Source organism: Strigops habroptila, chromosome 1, assembly GCF_004027225.2.
Source record: "Strigops habroptila isolate Jane chromosome 1, bStrHab1.2.pri, whole genome shotgun sequence".
Classification (NCBI taxonomy): Eukaryota; Metazoa; Chordata; class Aves; order Psittaciformes; family Psittacidae; genus Strigops; species Strigops habroptila.
The window spans coordinates 122642013-122662557 of record NC_044277.2 but is presented as its reverse complement, the minus strand read 5'-3'; the positions used below and the strand labels follow the sequence as shown (position 1 = coordinate 122662557).

At 42.0% G+C, this 20545-nt stretch overlaps 2 protein-coding genes across 2 annotated transcripts in view; one reads left to right on the top strand and one right to left on the bottom strand.

Annotated features, from left to right (window-relative positions):
* Positions 1 to 623: 623 nt before the first annotated feature.
* Positions 624 to 7284, top strand: BET1 (Bet1 golgi vesicular membrane trafficking protein). Its single transcript, XM_030497620.1, has 4 exons — positions 624 to 823; positions 2612 to 2727; positions 5355 to 5411; positions 6008 to 7284. Exons 1-4 carry the CDS (start codon positions 805 to 807, stop codon positions 6161 to 6163), a joined length of 348 nt encoding a protein of 115 aa, XP_030353480.1. The 5' UTR covers positions 624 to 804; the 3' UTR covers positions 6164 to 7284.
* Positions 7285 to 9078: 1794 nt separating this feature from the next.
* Positions 9079 to 20545, bottom strand: part of LOC115607319 (probable acyl-CoA dehydrogenase 6) — an 84514-nt gene continuing 73047 nt past the window's right edge. The window contains 4 exon segments of the mRNA XM_030484517.1: positions 9079 to 9909; positions 16227 to 16340; positions 16342 to 16372; positions 16533 to 16697. Of these exon segments, the coding sequence (XP_030340377.1) occupies positions 9819 to 9909; positions 16227 to 16340; positions 16342 to 16372; positions 16533 to 16697 (401 nt within the window). The 3' untranslated portion in view covers positions 9079 to 9818.

The window sequence follows — 20545 nt, the reverse complement described above, 5'->3', positions numbered from 1 at the left end:
CTTGACTGCCTATTACAAGACAACCACTGAGAACCTTCCTTTTTCACACAGTAAAACAGTAACATACTGATGGCCTCCTCAAAAGAAGGCTGGTATTATTTGTGCCTTTCAGGATCAATTCTTACAATCCTAATGCAAGCTGAAGTAGGTAAGGTATTGAGTAAATTCACGACTGCTTGCATTTAATAGAATTTGCTCTTCTGAAGCTGCAGAGAAGTGACTGTGCGGGGAAGAAGCTCCTCTGCAGCACCCGCTCCAGACGGCGGCCAGGCTCCCCACGATGCCACCCTGCCACCTTCTTCTGCCCCAAAATCACTTCCTCACACTCCAATCCCTGAAATGTGCACTTTTACTAAACCACACCATTTTCAGGACTTGTGTAGCACATGGACAGAGCCGAATGGGCTGTTACACTGAGCCCTGAGACATGCCATGCTGGATCAATGCCCTGCGGTGCTATACGAAGGCTCCCACAGACACCGTGCTGGAGCACGGCGCGGGGTAAGCGTGCCCGTCGGGGCTGTTGGGTGGTCCCACCCCCGCCGGGCCGGGCCGGGCCCAGCCTGCCCACAGCGCGCCCTGAGGACTACAGCACCCATCAGCCCCCGCGCGGGTTGCCCTCTACCCAGCGGCCCGCGCGGCGCGGCGCTGTCGTGGCGCTCGCCGGGTGAATGAGCCGGGCGGCCGAGCCGGAGCCGGGCCGCGGCTGCTCCGCCGAGCCTCGCTTCCCTTCGCCGCTGCGGGCGCGGGAGTCGCGCCTGTCCTCGCCTTCCTCCTCCTCCCTCGGCAGCTCGGGCCGCAGCCATGAGGCGCGCAGGGCTGGGTAAGCGCGGCAGCCCTCGGCTGCGGGGCCTGCAGCCGCCCGCCGGGCCGGGCCGGGCCGGGCTGCACCGGACCGCGACCCCTGCCCGGCCTGGCGGGGCAGCGGCTGCCTGGCGCACCCTCGCCTGGTGCCGGAAGGGTAAACGGAGAGGAGGTGGAAAGCTGGCCGGGTGGGCCGGACAGCCCGTGCTCTCGTTGGGCTGCGCCGTGCCGAGGGGAGCCGAGGCCGGCAGGGCCTGACCCCGTTCCCTGGTAGGGTCCTCGGGAGGGGGGGGGGTGTGTGTGTCTGAGTGACAGGGTTTGTGGCGATGGCTGTAGGCTTGCAGCGGAGCTTGGGGTACTTTGGGTGGGAAAAGCAGCCACCCCTGGCTGTGTCTCTTCTTTCTAGCTCAGCTGGATTAATGGAGCAGCCCGGGGGTGTTTAGTTGTGTTCATGAGTGGTTCTAGTGCAGTGTTTGAGCCGTGTTTCCCTGGATGGACAGATTTGTCACTCTTCAGTCAAGTCCCTTCCAAGTTCTGATTTTTGTTGGGTTTTTCATTTTTTTTATTTTAGTACTTATGTATGTTTTCCTGGTGTGTCTGGGGGGAAAACTCTCCAGCTGTTGTCAATTTATTACAAATATAGTTTGGTGTAAATGCAGAAATCTCTGCAGAGTTCCTGCTGAGTGTTTTGAGAAGCACAGGCCTCGTTTTCCAACCAGCAGTCACGCTGATGACTATACAGAAACTTTGAACTCCCATGTAGGTGCTGTGACCTCACTGTAAAGCTTAGGTAGTGTTTATGCCTCAGAAGTTTATGACTGAGTTCTGGTCCTTCTTCCTAGAAAGTGAGCATTTGGGGGGGGGGGGGGTGATAAATGCCATATGGCTAAACCAGATGTGTCTGTAATACCACCCTCGATTTACTTCTACACTTTCGATTTGTGTTGTATAATAGCATTTTCCCAAGATTGCTTTATCTTGTTCGTAAAGCTCGTAATGGTTCTTTTCTATTTTGCCCATCTGTCTTGCTCTTTCTTCTTTGGTTTCAGATCTTAGATTTTTGCCTAGACTGGACATGGCTTTAATTGTCCTGTGTCCAGCTGCTTTCTGTAGGAGATCGTTAGCAATGTTTGGAGGAAGCCAATGTGTGGAGCTGAGGAGCTTTCATTCCCTTCTGTCCCAAGTACTCTGCCAAGTCAGTTGTCTGTGTAACAGTCCTGAAGCCCTGTCACCCAAAAAACAAAGGCAGGAGTGGGAATAGAACTGCAGAGTGGTGATAGAAACGGCAGTGTTCTGCTTAGTGGCCTGGCTTCTGGTCTGAGGTCTTGTTTGTAGAGAAACACATGTAAGGATCAGAGTATGCTCTCTCCTTTAAAAGCATGTGATATTTCTTTTATATGTGTGATCAAGTGGTATTTGTCTTTGTTAGAGAATGATCTCAAATTTCCTATTTTCAGTTAGGTTTTACTGCTCCGTGTAGTGGCTTTAATGCTTCCTTTGCATCTCCATGTAATGCTTAGGTTGATTTCTATAGAAGTCATCTGAAAACACTATCAGGGGAAAAATTTGATAGCATTAAATCACATCCATTCTTTAGTTTTCCTTCTTTGGTTTGCATATTGAAAGATAACTTACACATTTGGAAAAAGGTTGATTCTCTGTGTCAGGAACATGTAGTGTCTCTTCCCAACTGCCAAGGGTGACATTAAGGAAATGCATTTTTAAATGGAAAGAGTGCTTTCCCACATGTGAAGAGCACTCCAGTGGTGTTTTCTGTCTGTAACTACTGACTATTGTGTGTTTATAGGTGATGGAGCACCAGGTGGTAACTATGGCTATACCAATAGTGGATACAGTGTTTATGAAGAAGAAAATGAAAGGTTAACAGAAAGTCTGCGTACAAAAGTCAGTGCCATTAAATCAGTAAGTATTTAATTATAGTGGTATCATCATATCTATTGAATTAAATTCTATGGATCAATGAAGCGGTAGACTTAGTTTAAAAACAGAAATTTAATGATGTGGTGGGTTGACCCTGGCTGGACACCAGGCGCCCACCACAGCCTCCCTATCACTGCCCTCCTCAGCTGGTCAGGGGAGAGAAAATACAATGAAAGGCTTATGGGTTGAGATATGGGCAGGGAGACATCACTCACCAGTTACCATCAGGGGCAAAACAGGCTCGACTTGGGGAAATAAATTTTATTTATTGCCATTTAAATCAGAGTAGGGTAATGGGAAATAAAACCAAACCTTGAAACACCTTTCCCACACCCCTCCCTTCTTCCCAAGCTTCACTTCACTCCTGATTTTCTCTACCTTCTCCCCTTCAGCAGTGCAGAGAGATGGGGAATGGGGGTTGTGATCAGTTCATCATGTGATGTTTCTGCTGCTCCTTCCTCCTCAGAGGAGGACTCTTCACACTCTTACCCCACTCCAGCGTGGGGTCCCTCCCACAGCAGACAGTCCTCCACGAACTGCTCCAACATGACTCCTTCCCATAGGCTGCAGTTCTTCATGAACTGCTCCAGCGTGGGTCCCTTCCACAGGGTGCAGTCCTTCAGGAACAGACTGCTCCAGCGCGGGTCCCTTCCATGGGTGCAGCCCTTCAGGAACAGACTGCTCCAGCGTGGGTCCCTTCCATGGGTGCATCCTTCAGGAACAGACTGCTCCAGTGTGGGTCCCTTCCATGGGTGCAGCCCTTCAGGAACAGACTGCTCCAGTGTGGGTCCCTTCCATGGGTGCATCCTTCAGGAACAGACTGCTCAAGTGTGGGTACCCTGCAGGGTCACAGCTCCTGTCAGCAAAGCTGCTCCAGCGTGGGCTTCTCTCTTCACGGGGCCACAGGTCCTGCCAGGAGCCTGCTCCAGAACAGGCTTCCCATGAGGTCACAGCCTCCTTTGGGCATCCCTCTGCTCCAGTGTGGGGTCCTCCACAGGCTGCAGGTGGAGATCTGCTGCATTGTTAACTTCCAAGGACTGCAGGGGAATCTCTGCGCTGGTGTCTGGAGCATCTCCTCCCCCTCCTTTTTCCCTGACCTGGGTGTCTGCAGAGTTGTTTTTCTCACCTATTCTCACTCCTCCAGCTGCTGTATCACAGCACTTTTTTTTCCTCCTTCTTAAATACATAATCTCAGAGGCACTACCACTGTCACTGATGGGCTCAGCTTTGGCCAGCAGAGTGTTTTGGGGCTGGCTGGCATTGGCTCTACCAGACACAGGGGAAGCTTCTAGCAGCTTCTTACAGAAGCCACCCCTGTAGCCTCCTTGCTACCAAAACCTTGGGTTTAGAATAATAATCTAGAATAAGTTAAGCGGGTAAAAAGAAAATCTGTGACCTTTGTTACAGAATTTCACTTCTTGTCTCCTTCTCTGGATCGTTACGTTTCAAAATCGGTGTATGTCGACAGTGCAGTTGATAGTGCCCCATGGAGTAGCACGTGTGCTCTTTCTGCAATTGCATCTTTTAGCACAACATAATAATGTTGGCATATGGAATAGTCTTCATATCATCTTCCTAGGAGCCCGATGTAGGTCAGTTTCTCTCTTGACTTGATTTTAGGTTGCTGTGAAATGCAGCAGTAAGAAATAATGAGATTTAGTTTGTGTCACAAAAAGCATATGGGTTTTGGCTAAATCAATACATGGGGGCCTGGAGCATGTTTCCCTCCCTTCTAGGAGCTCAGCTGGTTGTTTAAGGCCAGTGTGCTAATAAGCACTGTTATGGAGGAAGAGCTGCTAAGCAGCCTCAGTGTGGGTTCTGTTTCATTTGGGAGCTCCTTTTAAGCCAAGGCTCTCTTTGGTGGCCCCTGCCTTTGTTGTGTTGCAACTTGTCTTGCAGCTCTGTCTGGGCCTGGTCTAACCCTGATTCCAACCCTAACCCAACTTGATTTTCTGGCTTGATCTTGGACCCATCTCCTATCTGTGGATGTGCTGCGTGATCTGTCACCAAGCTGTTGCGGACTCTGGGTATTATCTCTGTACTGACTCTCACTTGTGGTTCACCTCCTTGTCCTGCTGTGCCCTTGCTGTTTCAAGACACAAAGCAGAGAAGGAATAGACAAGTTCACAAAAGAAAATCCCATTTATAGCATAGCAGCAACCTGTCAAGAGAGATGTATTTGCAGCTTACTGGAGCCAACTCTGGCAACACTGAGTCAAAGAGAGCTCAGGGTCCTCAGTGCCATGTGCCAGTAGTTTTGACAGTTGTTCTAGGAAATGGGTAATTGCTACTTGGACTTGACTATATCTTGAATTTTTGAAAGTCCATGCAATAATTCTAAGAAGGAATTCTCTGGAAACGGGGAGGAGGACCATTGAGTACCTTCTCTAAGTCTGTAAACTTTTCTGGTCGGATGACAAATATTTGCTTTCCTGAGGGTTATTGACAGAATACTTTCCCTGTTAGTTTGTTTTTTGAAAATACCAGGTACTGTTTTCACATTTTACCTGGGGAAATACTAGTTGTGTCATGTATTTTAGACTGGTTTCTCCAATCTGTGTGTAAGTGATTACTCATATCTAATACTTTTCAATTTTATTTTTTAATAGCTTTCAATTGAAATTGGAACAGAAGTTAAAAACCAAAATAAAATTTTATCAGAAATGGTAAGTCAATAACTTTAAATATGGGGCAGGATTAAGAAGTCAATAATGTAAAGAATTCCTTCATGTAGTGTGAATGTTGGTATTAAAATGTTGACAATTTATTGTTGATTGTAAAATGTGACTAATAAAGCACAATGTTTCTGTTCCAAAAGGTAATGCATTACTTCCAAGGCACAACCAAGATCTTTGTACTTCAGATATGACTTCGTTTACAATTAGCAAATAGTATTACTAAAAAGGCAATTCTGTTCTTAAATACAATTAAATATAGAAGAGGGAAGCAAGCAATAAGGACTCAGAAATGCCTTTTTTGCTTACACTTTGCTTTAGCTTGGGGAAAAATAGCTCTGGATAAATGGGTGAAAGTTGGGGTTTTTTGTTTGGTTTGTTTTTTTTTTTTGTTTGGTTTGGTTTGGTTGTGTCGTTCCCCCCCCCCCCCCCGAAACTGCCTCTAAAACAATTTTAGCTTTGGCAAATTTGAAAAAATAAAAAACCCCCGGAAAAACTACACTTACTTAGCAAGCTTTAGGGGGAATCTTTTTTTCCAAGTAACATATATTTTGTTGTTTGCTTGTTTGTTTTGGTTAAATGGGCAGGATAATGACTTCGACTCTGCGGGTGGACTTCTGGGCGCGACTATGAGCAGGCTGAGAACACTCTCCAGAGGAAGCCAGACAAAGCTGTTATGCTACATGATGCTCTTTTCATTGTTTGTCTTTTTTGTAATATACTGGATTATTAAACTGAGGTGATGTGGTACATGTTACCTCCAGTTTAAATGGTGTAATTTCAACTATAAAGCAGTCTTAATTAATGAAGACATTGATCTAAAGTGGCATATTCTGTTGATAAAACACAGTGAAATTGTTGGAAGTTGCATTAACAATTAATGCTGTTATATATATTTTTCTTAATGTATTAGAATTTTTCCCATCATCCCCTGTTTTGGGGGGATTATTTGTAAATATGCAGAAACTGCTAGCGTAGTAAGTTGCTTTTTTAGAGGAAAAGAGGTTTTAGAATTGATTTTAAAAATACATAAAACAGCAGTTGTTCGGATATGAAGTAACTGCAGAATTACAAGGTTTTCTCATTCATTCTGCTTTTCATTCTTGGCCATGCTCTAAATTAGAGCTCCAGTTTCAGGCATATAGTAATTTCTAGGTTGCAAAAGCATGAAGAATACTTGGATCTTTCTAAATTGGTTTATCTGTGGATTTTTGAAAGGCTGGCCTGAAGCTAACAAATGTCATTGTGGGAACCCCAAAAATTATTTTTGTGGATAAGTCTGATAGTATATGTGTTCAAGTAGCTTAAACTGTGTGTTTGGGGGAGAAGTTACTTAAAGCTGTTGTTTTGGTTTGGGTTTTTTTTTTATTTCGATGTGACAAATCATGCTTACACATCTGCTCTTAGGCAAATGCCTTAGATCATTGGGATCAACCAATATGGACACAGTACAAATGTTTTCTTTATATTTAAAGTATCTAAACCTTAATGATTCCATTGAATCACTAGAACTTTTACCATTAGTATGTTTACATTTGAATCTGCGATGATCCCTAAATCTACACTGCATGATGTCTGAAACAAAGTCAGATATTTTGAATTTTATATTAAAGTATATTATGATGCACCTGCTGGAGGTGCTGTCATATTAAGGTTTTTTATTTTGAAGACTTAGCTTTGGCTCACCTAATAGTTTCTTAAAGTTGGAGCTATTACTTTGCTGAGTTCTACATTAAAAAAAATGTTTCCTACATATTGAAATTGTATCTACAATTTTCGAAAAACTTTTCTAGAAATACTGTATAATGTGTTGCCGTTAGTAACTAATTATGAACTGGCAAATAAAGTGTCCCGTAGTATTCCAGCTAGTGGTGTTTATATACATTCTTTTCTGCTGTAGAATACCAGTGTAATTTTTTGAAATGGTGCTGCATTTAAGGGGCTATCTTGTGTGCGCTGCACTACTAGAGTGAGAAATGAGGGTGTATGCTACTGTTAAATTTCATATATAATGGAAGCATGACATGTAAGTCAGTAATACGAAACACACAGTATGTAAAAGTAATTCGAACTCAGTATTTCTGGCTGATTTAATCTTTGACTGTTGGAAGGTTTACGGTACTCTACAAGTAACAGAACATTTAAGTCCTAACACCAGGATAACGCATTGTCTTTATATGAGAATTGCTAGGCTTGTTAAACAAGTATGGCATTCCCAAAGCTAGTCAATAGATGTAGTTTGCCATCCACAATTGATGGACTTGTCTAATTTTAATGAGACAGTGGAGTGCAAGGTACCTAACAGGTGAGATGATAATTACTGGCATGTTTGACAACCACACTCCCCTGATTGTTGTCCTCTTCTAGAAATGTATTTCTGGCTCTTAAAGTGGTGTCTGAACAATTTCTGGACATATTTCTTTTTCAGCAATCAATCTGCCATCCTAATAAATGGAAAAAGTTTTTAGCTACCTAATCCACAGTATAAAAATGGGTGGATGCACCTAGTTATACAGCTGATTGATACACTTCTTGTCTTTGTTCTGGAGATATGCCAGGGTGTCTCTTAAGTTCTTACAGAACACGCATTGGTAAAATGTTTCAGCAGTCCTTCAGATGATGTATAAAACCAACAGGATTTCAGTTTTAAATGTCAAACCAGATTAAAAGGTAATACATGCAGAACAGGAACTATGCTGTCTTCCCCTACCGCCTCCCAATTCTTCAGTGGTGCAGAGGAGTGAGGGGAAATGAATGGAGATGATAGATAGAATCTGCTTTTCTGTGTTTCTTCATTTAAGGGGAGTTGTCAATGTTCTGTCTAGATAGGGCTGGAAATGGGAAGAAAGCTTAAGCACAAGGAATACATGAAGCCTGCAAGCAGCTTTCTACATGTTCATTAGAAAACACAAGGGCTTTTTTAAAGTACTGAAACAGAGCTCCATTAGGTTCTTTTAATAGGAGCATTCCGAACTGAAAGTCAAAGCTGACAGGTTTCTGTATGTTTCTGTGTTATTTTACAGAGTGTAGCACATTTCCCTTCAATTCCAGTAAAAGTTAATTTTCAGTTTAAAATCTGAACTGAGATCCTGCAAATTTGCTTAGAATGGTTAAGGTGACCTTATGTAAAGGTGAAACTGCTTTGAGAATATTTCAGGGAAGGGGAATAGCAATGGCTGAGAACCATATGCCACAGCTTTAGAATTTTCCTCAGCATCTGCACTTGTTTTACTGGTCATTTTCTAGTAGAAAAGTACTGTTCTGACAGAAAAATAGTAGTAGCATTAATTGTAGTTTTATAAAGTTGGAGTTAATAGCAGCTACATAAGGACACTGCAGTTGTGATTATTCTTGATTTTAAAATGTTTGTTGTACATAATTTTTACACAATATATATTGCATTTTTCAGTTTAGTGTAACTTAAGGCTCTATCTAGCAACTATACAGCTTATTTCCAGATGGAAGGAAATACCATCTTTTAAGTATAAAACTGTTAACCTTATGTGTCATGGAGATTCCTTAGGAAATGCTTAACACATCCATTTCGTTACAAGCATAATTCCACTGAAGGTTTGGTTTTTTTGCAATAATACAGGCTGTATCTTCTGGCTTAAATGGCTGGTTTAGGAATAGTTTAAGTAATTACACACAATTTTCTTATTAATATGTTTATTTTTAATATTTTTCTTTAATGATTACATGCAAAAGATGATACCTTACTGCTGAAGTTCCGGCCTCCAAAGGCTTCAGATAAAATTAAACGGTTCTTTGTAAAAATTCACCACTACTCCCATCCCCAAACATCCATGACAGTGTAGTACAAGTTGATGGGAACTTGGCCAAGATGACAGAGCTCATTTTGATGATTACTTGCTAGAAGATGAAAAGGCAGGGTACTTGTAATGGAGAGCAAAATCACTGTGCCAGTATGTGAATATGGCAGGGAATAATTTGTGCCTTAATTACTGGTCTTGAAAGCTACACAGAAATTAGGATCAGCTACTAGTGAAATCATAGCTATATACCTATGGAAGTTCTGTTTCTTAATTGGCAACTTAGCTGCTCTAAAATGTAGATATACCTTGATTAAGGACGATGTTTTTTCTGAGTGCTTAGTGTGGATGACTAGGCTCCCCAAAGTAGTAACCCTCTGAAACAATGGAAAAAAAAGTCTTGCAGGAGGCCACATGCCTTCAGGATGCTTCATATCAACTGAAATTTGACATTGGAGAACACATAGAATGATACTCGTCAAAGACCTTGACAAACATTTCAATGACAAAATTAGTTATGCTTTGTACTTATTTTATTGTTGGAACATGTGCTGGCTGTTACCTTCAGTGTGCAGTACAAGCCATGCTCTTGCTGTCTTAATTTTCAAGAAAAAGGAGAGACGTATCACTTGTTTGGAAGTATTTCCATGTATTTGCAAATGATGGAAAGCATTATTTCGTCTGTACCACCTCCTATTGACATAAATCTCAAGTATCTCTAGAAATACAAAGAGTAAATTTAAACATTTGCATGCTATACTGATGGAACAAATGCAGAACTGTACATACCTATTTATTCTTCTATGGATTTATTTTGGAGGTGCTTTTACTATATTGAAAATACTTGTTCACAGAAGTACATACATGATGGGGACAAATGTGTTGTCAGTACTGTAAATATCTTTTTGTGTACAGGGATGTTGCTAATTCAAAATCAAAAGGCCCAAGATATAATTTGGCACATCCAATTTTCATATTCTTTCAAAAATAACTAACTTTGCATAACACTCAGTTTTCATCTTGAAATGAAATGTCTCCTAGTATGCAACTGCCCTTTAAGGCCAGCCAACGAAACTGCAGTTGAACTCCATACAGACTTCTCTGTAGGTCTCACCACTTTGGACTGGCATCTAAAGCATCACAGGCTCTTCCCAAGGTTTTCTGCTGCGCTGCCTGCTTAAATTACCTACACATTACATACTACTAGCAGTTGTATGCAGAACATCTGATCCCCTGCCTCCTCATAGTGGAATGGTCTGCAGTACTGCCCACAACATCCACCCCCCGTTCCTTTGCCAAAGCCGTAGGAGCCTAAGCCTGCAGCTGAATTTTAGGAGGGGAAAGAGCTTTTGGAGGACTAGCAGCAAAAAGTGTTGCAGCACTTCGCTTTGCTTAACTGTATGCTGTAAAGAATGTTAGTCAATCAGTACATGAGCCGTTGGAGAATTGTATGCAGAAGGTACAATTTTCATTCAAGTTTTTTTAACCAACGAGCATCCTCCTGGTCTCTCTACTGGCTATGTGAGATCTGGCATAAGCTGTGTTAGTATTCTATAGTATTATAGTATTATAAGTATTATAGTGTAATATTAGTATCGTGTAGTATTATGGCATAGTATTATATAGTATATAAAGCTGCTCTGCTTTAAAAATGAACGGCTGCTCCAAGCTTATTTACTTTTGATATTTCTAATCGCACTCATTTAGAAGCTGCCATTAGTATCACTGAGTCATCCCTAACAGTATTGCCTAAGTTCCCTGAGCTAGCCAGACTGCAAACTACTGCAAGCTTAAGCAATTGTCTTGTTGGGCCTTGCTGAAGGCAGCTGAGCTGGAGCCATGGTGGGTTACTTGTTCTTTGTGTTGCGGTGCTGTCTGCTTTTTCAAGCTGCAGAAAGCCCCTGCAAATGCTTAGCATCTTGCATCTTCACAGCACTGTAGCAACAGTAAGTAATTAATCCTCAGAACTCCTCTGTGATGCCAATAAAAACCCTCCATTTGCAGCAGGACTCCTGGACACGTGTGGCTTTTTCATAAACAGGCAGTGGTGATGTCTGGCTTTGGTGGTGTGACAGACATGTCAGGTTATCACATACAAATACATGTTTTAAAAGACCAAAACACTTTTCACATATATTTCTGTTTGTGTGGATATTTATATATGTGTGTGCCTACAAAATTGCTGGTGATTGTATTTTTGTCTCTATGGATTAGATAAGGAGTATTTCCTCCAGAATCTACAGGCAGGTGACTAATGTTGTTCTCTCCCCTGGGGAGACAGGACAGAAGGTTTCACCTAGTTTAAGAGGATTGAGATGACAGTGATTTTAATCTAGCAGCTCTTTTCTGGGAAAGAGACTTCCCTTAAGCGTTAAGAAAACAAAACCACAGGACTAACTATCCTGCCAGGAACTCTGTGAGGTAGCTGGGAAGATGACATGGTAACGTAAGCTTGTATATGAGCTACTTATTGTAAGTGTATGGTTTGAGAGTTTATATTGTATCAATAATGCATTATCAATACAGCATATAAATATTTTAATGTATTTCAATATTAGAATTTTATTGCTTTATTTAGGCTAGCCATGGAATGCTTTTGATCTGGCACAGCAACACTTGGCTTTCTGATTTCTCCATCTCCTCGTTGCTGCCTCCATGACAGCAGCACGTCCTGCACTACCTGCAGCCCTGCTGAGGTGAAAACTGATCTGTGGTGGCTTCACCCTGGCCAAGGACAGTGAGGAACCAGCCTGCAATGCACCATACAGTTATGTAAAGGTGACATTTTGACGGACCGAACCTGTAGCTGCTTGTGGAACACTGTTTTCCTTAGAGAGCGGGAGTCTGCCTGAAGAAGGAGATAAATCCTGACTGTTGTGTTCTGCCCCCTAAAACACTCCCTGCAAAGAGTTTCCTCTCCTTCAGGAAATCCCATGCACCTGAAACATCCACTGTAGATTGTAAAACTTACTCTACTCAACCAAATCAAGAGATGTAAATGTTAAAAAGCAATGTATTTTTTGACAGACTAATACAAAAAATGAATAATTTCTTCAATGCTGAGTTAAAAACTGCACAAGGAGAGTGAGGAGCCCTTCCCACCTGCCAAACTCAATCCAGGTTATTTCTCATAAGGCAGCAAAAGGAACAAAAAGGACCCTCTACATCATCAAATCAAGTTTCCCATCTCCATAGGTACCATGTCGTATAACCTCCTTCAGAAATATATCAAGCACTGCTTTAAGGAGAAAGAACAAGCTCCCTTTAATCTTAGACTACCCTAATTTGAAGGCTGTCACATAACAAAATTGATCACAAAACATTTACCCTTTTTTTCTCACAATTATTAAAGTCGTACCACTGGCAAGATTTTTCTCCACAAAATACATTGATGTACCCTCGACTTTAATACTTTGCGACTTCTTCCATCTTCAGACTCAGCTAGATTGCTTATGGCCTGTCCAAATTAAGCAGCCTTAAAGGAGACTTGGATCCCGAGGGAGAAGTGTGAGCACTCCGTGCTGCAGGCCCAGGCTGGCACTGCCTGCCAGGCTGGCACTGCCAGGCTGGCATGAGCTGGCATGGCCCTGCTCGTTTCCACTAAGGGGCATTCTGAAGGCCAAGCTGAGCAGGAGTGGGCATCACCTTGTCTGGCTCTGGAGCGTAGCTCCGCCTTAAAGTCATCACTGTACACTTACCTATTTTGATTTGCCATATTAGGGCTAAATGTCATGTGCTTCATCTCCTAAATTCCCTTTCAAGGTACTCATGAAAGCCAAGCAAAACGGTAGACAGGCATCTGTCCCAAAACCTCTGCAGAAAAAGGTTGAAACTATGGCTCTGTTTTCACAGATGACTGAGAAATCGTTATTAAGTCTTGTCCCAACAGTTAGCTACTGATTTAAAAGCAAATTGGTTTTGTCAGCAGAAACAGATAGGTTTCATTTCACTTGGTACAACCATAAATTGTGATGACAAAGACTGATTAAAAAGAACCCAGTTGTCTAGACTCATTCTAGTATAGACATGCTTCGTAAAGAATGAAATATAAAAAAATGAAACAATGAAACTGAGTATTAAAAAGTCAATATTTCAATTGACTTTTTAAACTGTGAGGAATACAAAAAATAATTTAGAAGTAAATGCATTACTTATTCAAAAGAAGTCCACTTAAAACTATACAGATGTTTGATTTTTAACTACCCTGAATTACAAATAAAATTTCATATTGCGATACCTAGGTGACAGTTGAGGGAAAAAAAGAAATCCATTTTTCTTCTGCAGCTATGAGCATTTGCAATGCTATTTATGCTTGATCTATTTCACATGAGTAGTCAGTATTTTTCACTACTGCTTTCTCGAGTCTTTCACAATGCAGCAAGTAAAGAAATGATTGAATTCTCTCCAACACACCCCACAAGAGTAAAACTTGTAAGAACTGGCAGCAGTTAAGACACAGTGTTTAGTACTTTGAAACAATCTTAATTTCAAAACAAACAAACAAACTTTAAGAAGGCCAGACAATTTCCTCCTGTAACAACTGAAGTGTAGATAATCACTATTAAAATACATAGATCACTACCTGAAATTTTTTAAAATTCATATTATGTCTGGAAGATTGCAGTATACCCACTACAAAAAGTTTTCCCCCTCTGATCTCTCACAACCTGGGGTTTTCATAGATTGTGGGTTTGTTCAATAATTGATTTTTCCCAAGTCGTGTGTCTTTGAGGCATTTCGTACAGGGGAGAGAAAAATAAACAAACGCAACTCCAGTCTGACACTCTCCTTCTCCAGAATCCTATGAGTACGGTAAAGTCTGGAAAGTCAACTCTTACTGTTTTTCATATTGGCTTGTATTTCTCTATTAAACCCTTTGATATTTGGGCACAAAACTTCTTTCAAACTCATTCTCCAGAATCCCAACAAGTAAAAATGAGACATATGTAAAACCAGCCCTGTACAGGGACCTGCGTGGTGAAACAGCTGTCTTTACATCTTCTAGAGAATTACTGCACTTTAGAAAAATCAGTTGTTCTACAAAGTTTAAAAGACAAATTATTAAAATGACAGATGTGACTGAAGTAGTTTGGCAGACAGTTTTGTGCTGGGCCTGTTTATTATCTCCCCAGCAACACTAACAACTAGAATTCAAAGACTTCATGCACTAACCCTGCATTATGCTGTTTGCTCTTTGAGGAATAACAGCCCGACATGTGTCAAAGACTAACATTTCCTTAGAAACCTGGTAAGGATTATGCTACAAAAATCTTTGTACATTATGACTACATGTCGTGCTGTGCAGTTACGCTGCTTGCTACTTGACAAGTACCACATTGACGTGAATGGTTACTCAGAGTGCTGTACAAAAAAGAATGGAAAGTTGCTGCTTTGCTTATCTTTACAGTTTAACAAGATTCTAACTTGAACCTGTAACTGTTTATTTAGGTAATACTCTACTTCTCCCTTCCTGGAGCTTATGGTTACTCAACAATGGACTTTTACTGATTCATATAAAATTTTAGAACACAAATATCACATCACCTTATAAGAGTGTTTGATTTAGAGACAGAAAGATATGTTTCTTTAGCCAACTGACAGAATTTATACCAATTGGAAATACCCTGGATGTCTTCTCAGGAAAAAAGTGACTGGGCTGGTGTACTTAGAAACCACTCTGGAATTCACACAGAAAAGCCCTGCCCAAACTTAGCAATAAAATACCAGGCTAGGAAATCTAAAGACAAACCAAAATGATACAGAAGCACATGCACATTAATGTGTATGCATTACTACACTGACAGTGCTGCAAGAGAAGGATTCATTTTATTCAGAGTGCCTGCTGTAGTAGCTTTTAATATCACGACCATTAGCTGCTAATAAAGAGGCTGTGAAAAAAATAACTAAGAAAAAACATCATATTGACAGGTGGCTTAAAACCACCACCATACAGCAATTTGAACCTTCACCAGAGAATTTCAGGAATTCACAAGTCAAAAAAGGCTGAGGATCTCTCTGCCTTACCACAGTGGCATTCTTGTTCATAAAATGCTATTAAAATAGAAAAAGTAACTCAGCCTGCTAAAAAGAAACCAGCTTTTTACAGGTTTTTTTAAGTGTTCACCTCTCACTTTACACAGATACATTTACCAAAGCTTTCAACTAACTGAACCACTAACCAATTTTACTAACCTTTGATTAGGTTTGGTATATATAAGGGCTGAAATCTGTTAGTGCAAGAAAATGCAAGTTCCTTTTTGGTCCTTCTACAGAATATAAGACACCAGGGCCAGAATTTTCCTAACAGCTGCCAGAAAACTATTTGCTCAGAGAGAATTTTGCTCTAAGTAGATATATGGTAAAATTTGAAGGCACTTTAATCAGCTTGCAGAAGGGCATCTGTACCATTTTAAAGACCTAACAACTGCTGGAAGCAGCTATGACTTTCATATACCCCACACGATATCTGGTCTGACTAATCAGTTGGAGACAGCTATCAGAAAAGACTGATAGTAGGCTGAAGGAGCCTGATGGTGAACTCCAGTTTTACACACATATCTGGGGGAAAAGATAAAGCTGATTTTCATTGGGTTTGGAAGAAAGCTTCTGTTGTGTTTTAGTTCTGTTCTTGTAATCAAAGAGGAAAAATACCATCTGTTTGTAGGCGTCCCTCTTTTTCCCCTTGTCCTATTGTCTAGTAGATACCAGAGGACCATCAGGGAAAATGTGGACTTAACTTCTTTCACCTGACATTCAAGCTAACCTGTGGGTAGTTCAAACTACACAGTTACAATGCAAGGCCAAGATTTGGCAAAGGAATAATCAGCCTATGTCTTGACACTCACACATGATACCCCAAAGTCAATGGGCTGTGGGTGCCCTTGCATCCACCAGGTACGTCAGTGACACACCATTCAGTGGAACACCACCATTCACAGGATCTGGTGCCCTTTTCAAGTGGGTGATTTTTCAGCTGGACATTTCAGAGGCCAAATTTCAGTAAAGCCATTTCCTATTCTCTCCACTCACTCACCTGTATAACCTGCTCACCAGGACCTCACTGGTGAATCCCATTCCTCCCCAAAACTGGAGACAGCTATCAGTCACTTCACGGGCCAGACGACCTGCCTTTACCTTAGCCATGGAAAAATTTTGTCACATCATTGCCTTCCACATAGGGAGCTAGAGAAACAAACATAAATAAGCAAATAAATCAGACTTACTCACATGGTCACTGATCATGGCCTGCCTCTCTGCAACCACCTCCCCATGATCCTTCAGCCTTAACAACGTTCTTTGCATGAAGAGTAGCACATCTGGGAAGGCAGATGCAGGAGCTCAGCAACAGTGTGGTACAGCAGCGAGCGCAGGAGCTCCACTTCGGTTGCCAGCTCAGCCAGGTGGAAGCGCATGGCTTGGTCGTGCAGCACGGGCCAGTCAAACACTTTCCGCTGGCGAATGTAGTCAATAGTTTCTTGTATTATAGTTGCCAGCGGTGTCAGGACTTGAAGAAGCAAAGCAGAGAACAAGACATAATTTTAGCCAAATCTGTTGTTGTTCTTGTTGGAAAAAATAGGGGGTTTTTATGTTGTACAAACAAGATGTTAGGTTTTCTAAGGTAAATTACTCCATACACTCAGTTTGGGGTGCAGTTTCAACTCTGAAAAAAGTCTGATATTTCTTTGTACCTTGAAGACCTCTTGATCACTATTTTACCTGAGTCCCACACTGCCAAAACTTGGAAGAGAGTGAAGAGGGGTGGGGAGGAGGGAAGGAAAGTTATAAAGAGCAGTATGTGATGATGATGAGTATGTAAACTTTAACCTCAATGCCTCATTCACGGCCCAAACAAAAGCTGGTGGCAACTCCTGTTTTCCATGCTACCCTTATCCTGAAGGCCTGCTACTATCCCAGAAGAAAATCTGAAGGCAGACAGTGTGTTCACAGAAGAATGCTGTAGAAATGCAAATTCAAGGAAGCTTTCAGGGAGAAGGAAGAAACCTCTTCAGAGATCAAGGAGCATGAATAGACTACTTACTATGTCTGCATTTTGTGATCAGATCCCAGTATAAATAGAAAGGGAAAATCATTAAGATTCATAGCCAATTTTAGTAGATGCTAAACAGTGCTTCTAATGAAAAGAGAATCAAAATAGAATACTACTAGAAGACAGGTGAGCGAGATGGCAGACACTGCCTTAAAGAGAACTATTTCACTGCTACTTTTTGAGCAAACTTGGAGATACCCTGTTTTAAACAAGAAAAAAGGGAAAAGTTCTTTTCCAAGGCAAATCAGCCTTGAAGTGAAGGGCTAGGCTATCAGGTTCTTGCAGCTTAGCTAGGATAACAGCAGGTACTGAATTTGTGGAGAATTCTGTTTGGCAAATGCGGACCCGTGTCACTATGGCAAGCAGTAGGGAGGGAGTTCACAAACCCATCTGTATGAGAAGGGTCACGTTTTCTTTTTTCAAAAGATGCGTGTCCACACCCTTTCACATTTAGAATCTAAACCTCAAAACTCTGAATCTAAAATGCAAAACACAAGCAAGCCCTGGACTACTACAAAATCCCTTTTCCCACCTGCCAGTTACTCACATGACAAGAGTTCGTTATGGGAGCCTGGTGTGCTTCCATATTCCTTTTTTCATCACTTTCCAGGTCACCTCTATTTAAATTTCATCCCTATACTGCTCTCATATACAGACTCTGCATCCCATCAATTGCCTCCTGCCATGACCATTTACCAGCTTTTCTGCAGAGCGCTATTTTTCATATGCTGTCCCCATACTCTGTAAGGTAATCGGATTTTCTCATGCCTTAAATATTTCCACCTTCTTTCTCAAACAACTAAACTCAATGCTTATTTTTCAAAAGAGCATATACTCTAATGTCCTCATTTCTGTGCTATGCACTATGCTGCCACCCTAATGTTGGTTTTTGGACAAGAAAATAAATTGCTGTTTTCAGGGATCTCTCTTGTACAAAGGAACATCCCTGTTCTTCCAAAGGACCGTTTAACACTGTAACATGTGTAACACTAACAGCTTTTTCATTTGTATGTCTATGGTGTCCAGATTGAGAGATGATAAAGAAAAAGCAAGAAGTGTCCAGGCACCTTTTGTCCCTTGCCCCCAAACTGATACCTGTGAAGCATACAGCCAAGTCTGAGCTGCTGGGAGGGAAACTGAGCAGTACCTGCCAGTGCTAGGAGAGCAGAAGGGAGGTGGGAGGACAAGAGGTTAGTCTTGTGTTTGTCAGAGCAAGGTGGTCCAGCATGGCTCCTATGGTTCTTAGCATCCAGCACCAGGGAAAGAAGAGGTGGGAAACAGCAAAGAGGAGGCAGGAGCAGGACCAGTGGGAAGGAACAGAACAGCACCTATTTAGGTCCTGTGTGTAAAAGGGCTGAAGTTCATGAAGAGGTTTTGGCCCATCCCTGCTCAGGCTGTCACCACGCATCAGGGCTTGGAGTGCGGGCCTGAGAAAACTGCTCTCGCAGTGCTCACCTCTCTGCTTTGCTGCCTCCTTCCTGACCCAGCTGATCCATCCTCCTGCTTCCTTAACTGCCATCACCACCCATCTGCTTATTCCTGGAACTGCCATTTGCACATAGACATAAACAGAGAAATTCTTTCACGGACAGTCCTGGGCTGCATCAAAAGAAGCATGGCCACCAAGTCAAGGGAGGTGATTCCCTCTACTCTGCTCTGGTGAGACTCCACCTGGAGTAGTGTGGTCAGCTCTGGAGCCCATAGTACAAAAAAGACATGGACCTGTTGAAGAGGGTCCAGAGGAGGGCACAAAAATGGTCAGAAGGCTGGAGCACCTCTCCTATGAAAACAGGCTGAGAGGGTTGGGGTTGTTCAGCCTAGAGAAGAGAAGGCTCTGGGGAGACCTTGTTGCTGCCTTTCAATATATAAGGAAGGCTTTTAATAAAAATGGAAAGAGACTTTTCACTAGAGCCAGCAGTGACAGGGCAAGGGGCGTCAGTTTTAAACTGAAAGGGTAGATTTACACTGAACATAAGGAAGAATGTTTTGGGCTTGGAAATAGATGATCTTTAAGGTCCCTTCCAGCCCAAACCATTCTATGAATCCATGATTCTAAGAAATTCTTTATGATGCAGGTAGTGAGGCACTGGCACAGGTTGCCCAGAGCAGCTGTGGCTGCCCCATCCCTGTCAGTGTTCAAGGATGGGATTTTCAGCAACCTGATCTAGTGGAAGGTGTCTCTGCCCATGGCAGGGGAATTGGATGTGGTGATCTTTAAGGATCCCTTCCAATGAAAACCTTTCTGTGTTGCTACGAATACAGCTATTTAAAGCTATAAGCATAACACTAACATGGCAAAGCAGTCATGTAATTACAGAGGAATGCTATTCTGAACAGTGAAACTAACTACCTGATTTTCCGCCCCCCGTATATTTGTTTTCTCTTGTGTCAGACAATGTTCTCCACATGGTCAGATTAACTTGGCCCCATGGATTTCAACTGACAGCACATGCAGGAAATGTTGCTCTAGGGCAGCCTGAGGATCGCATGGTCTACCACACAGCTGAGAATTGTGAAAGCACTTGAAGTTGCCAGATGCAGAATAATGTTTTCCTTGTACCTCCATCCAGCTTACATTTTTTCCACTTGGAACATCTGCTCACTGTAAACACGCTTTGCCTTGTTACATCTCCTTTCAAAAGGAAATTCATATATTTTTCTTCGGTTGTGGCTGGACATTCTCTAGTGAGATATACAGTGAGCTCCAAGCTGAGCAATCTGTCTCTTAAGGACGTGCATTGCCCATGTAAAAGGATCTGTCATCCTGCTTACTGGCCATGACTCAATGATGCTCATAAAACTGAGACTACAGCAGCAGATAGAAGTCATTAGAAAAGTGCCATTCTGCTCTCTCACACACACTGAACTCCCTTCTTTGCCTCCAAGTTAAGCAATTCGCAAAAAAACCTATTTGCTTTCTTGCCATAGCAACATTCTTTTCCTGTGATCAGTGCAACAGGTCCACAAACGGATGATTTTTACCAAGAGTCACAACATGGGAGAGAGACGTAGCAGCTCTTTCGTTGGAGCAAGAAACACAACGACTTTTACCAGAGCCTTTGACAGTGTGTCACTTGGAAGAAAAGACCACACTGTGACCAAATTTTGCAATTCCAGGAAATTAGTTTTCAATTTATATTTTAACTCAGTTTGAATGAAAATTCATTTTAAAAGGGGGCAAAAAAAAAGGGGGGGGTGGAGGTGAAGAAGGAAGGAAACTTCCCCACATGTTTGCCACAAAGAAGGTAATAATAAACAAAGAGAAAGCTGGAACACATGATACATGGTACTAAAAATGCATAAAC

Bases quoted from the DNA above. Each gene is read 5' to 3' on its own strand.
- BET1 (XM_030497620.1), top strand. The intron at 2,728-5,354 runs GTAAGTATTTAA...ATTTTTTAATAG, and splicing joins AAGTCAGTGCCATTAAATCA to CTTTCAATTGAAATTGGAAC. The intron at 5,412-6,007 runs GTAAGTCAATAA...TTAAATGGGCAG, and splicing joins ATAAAATTTTATCAGAAATG to GATAATGACTTCGACTCTGC.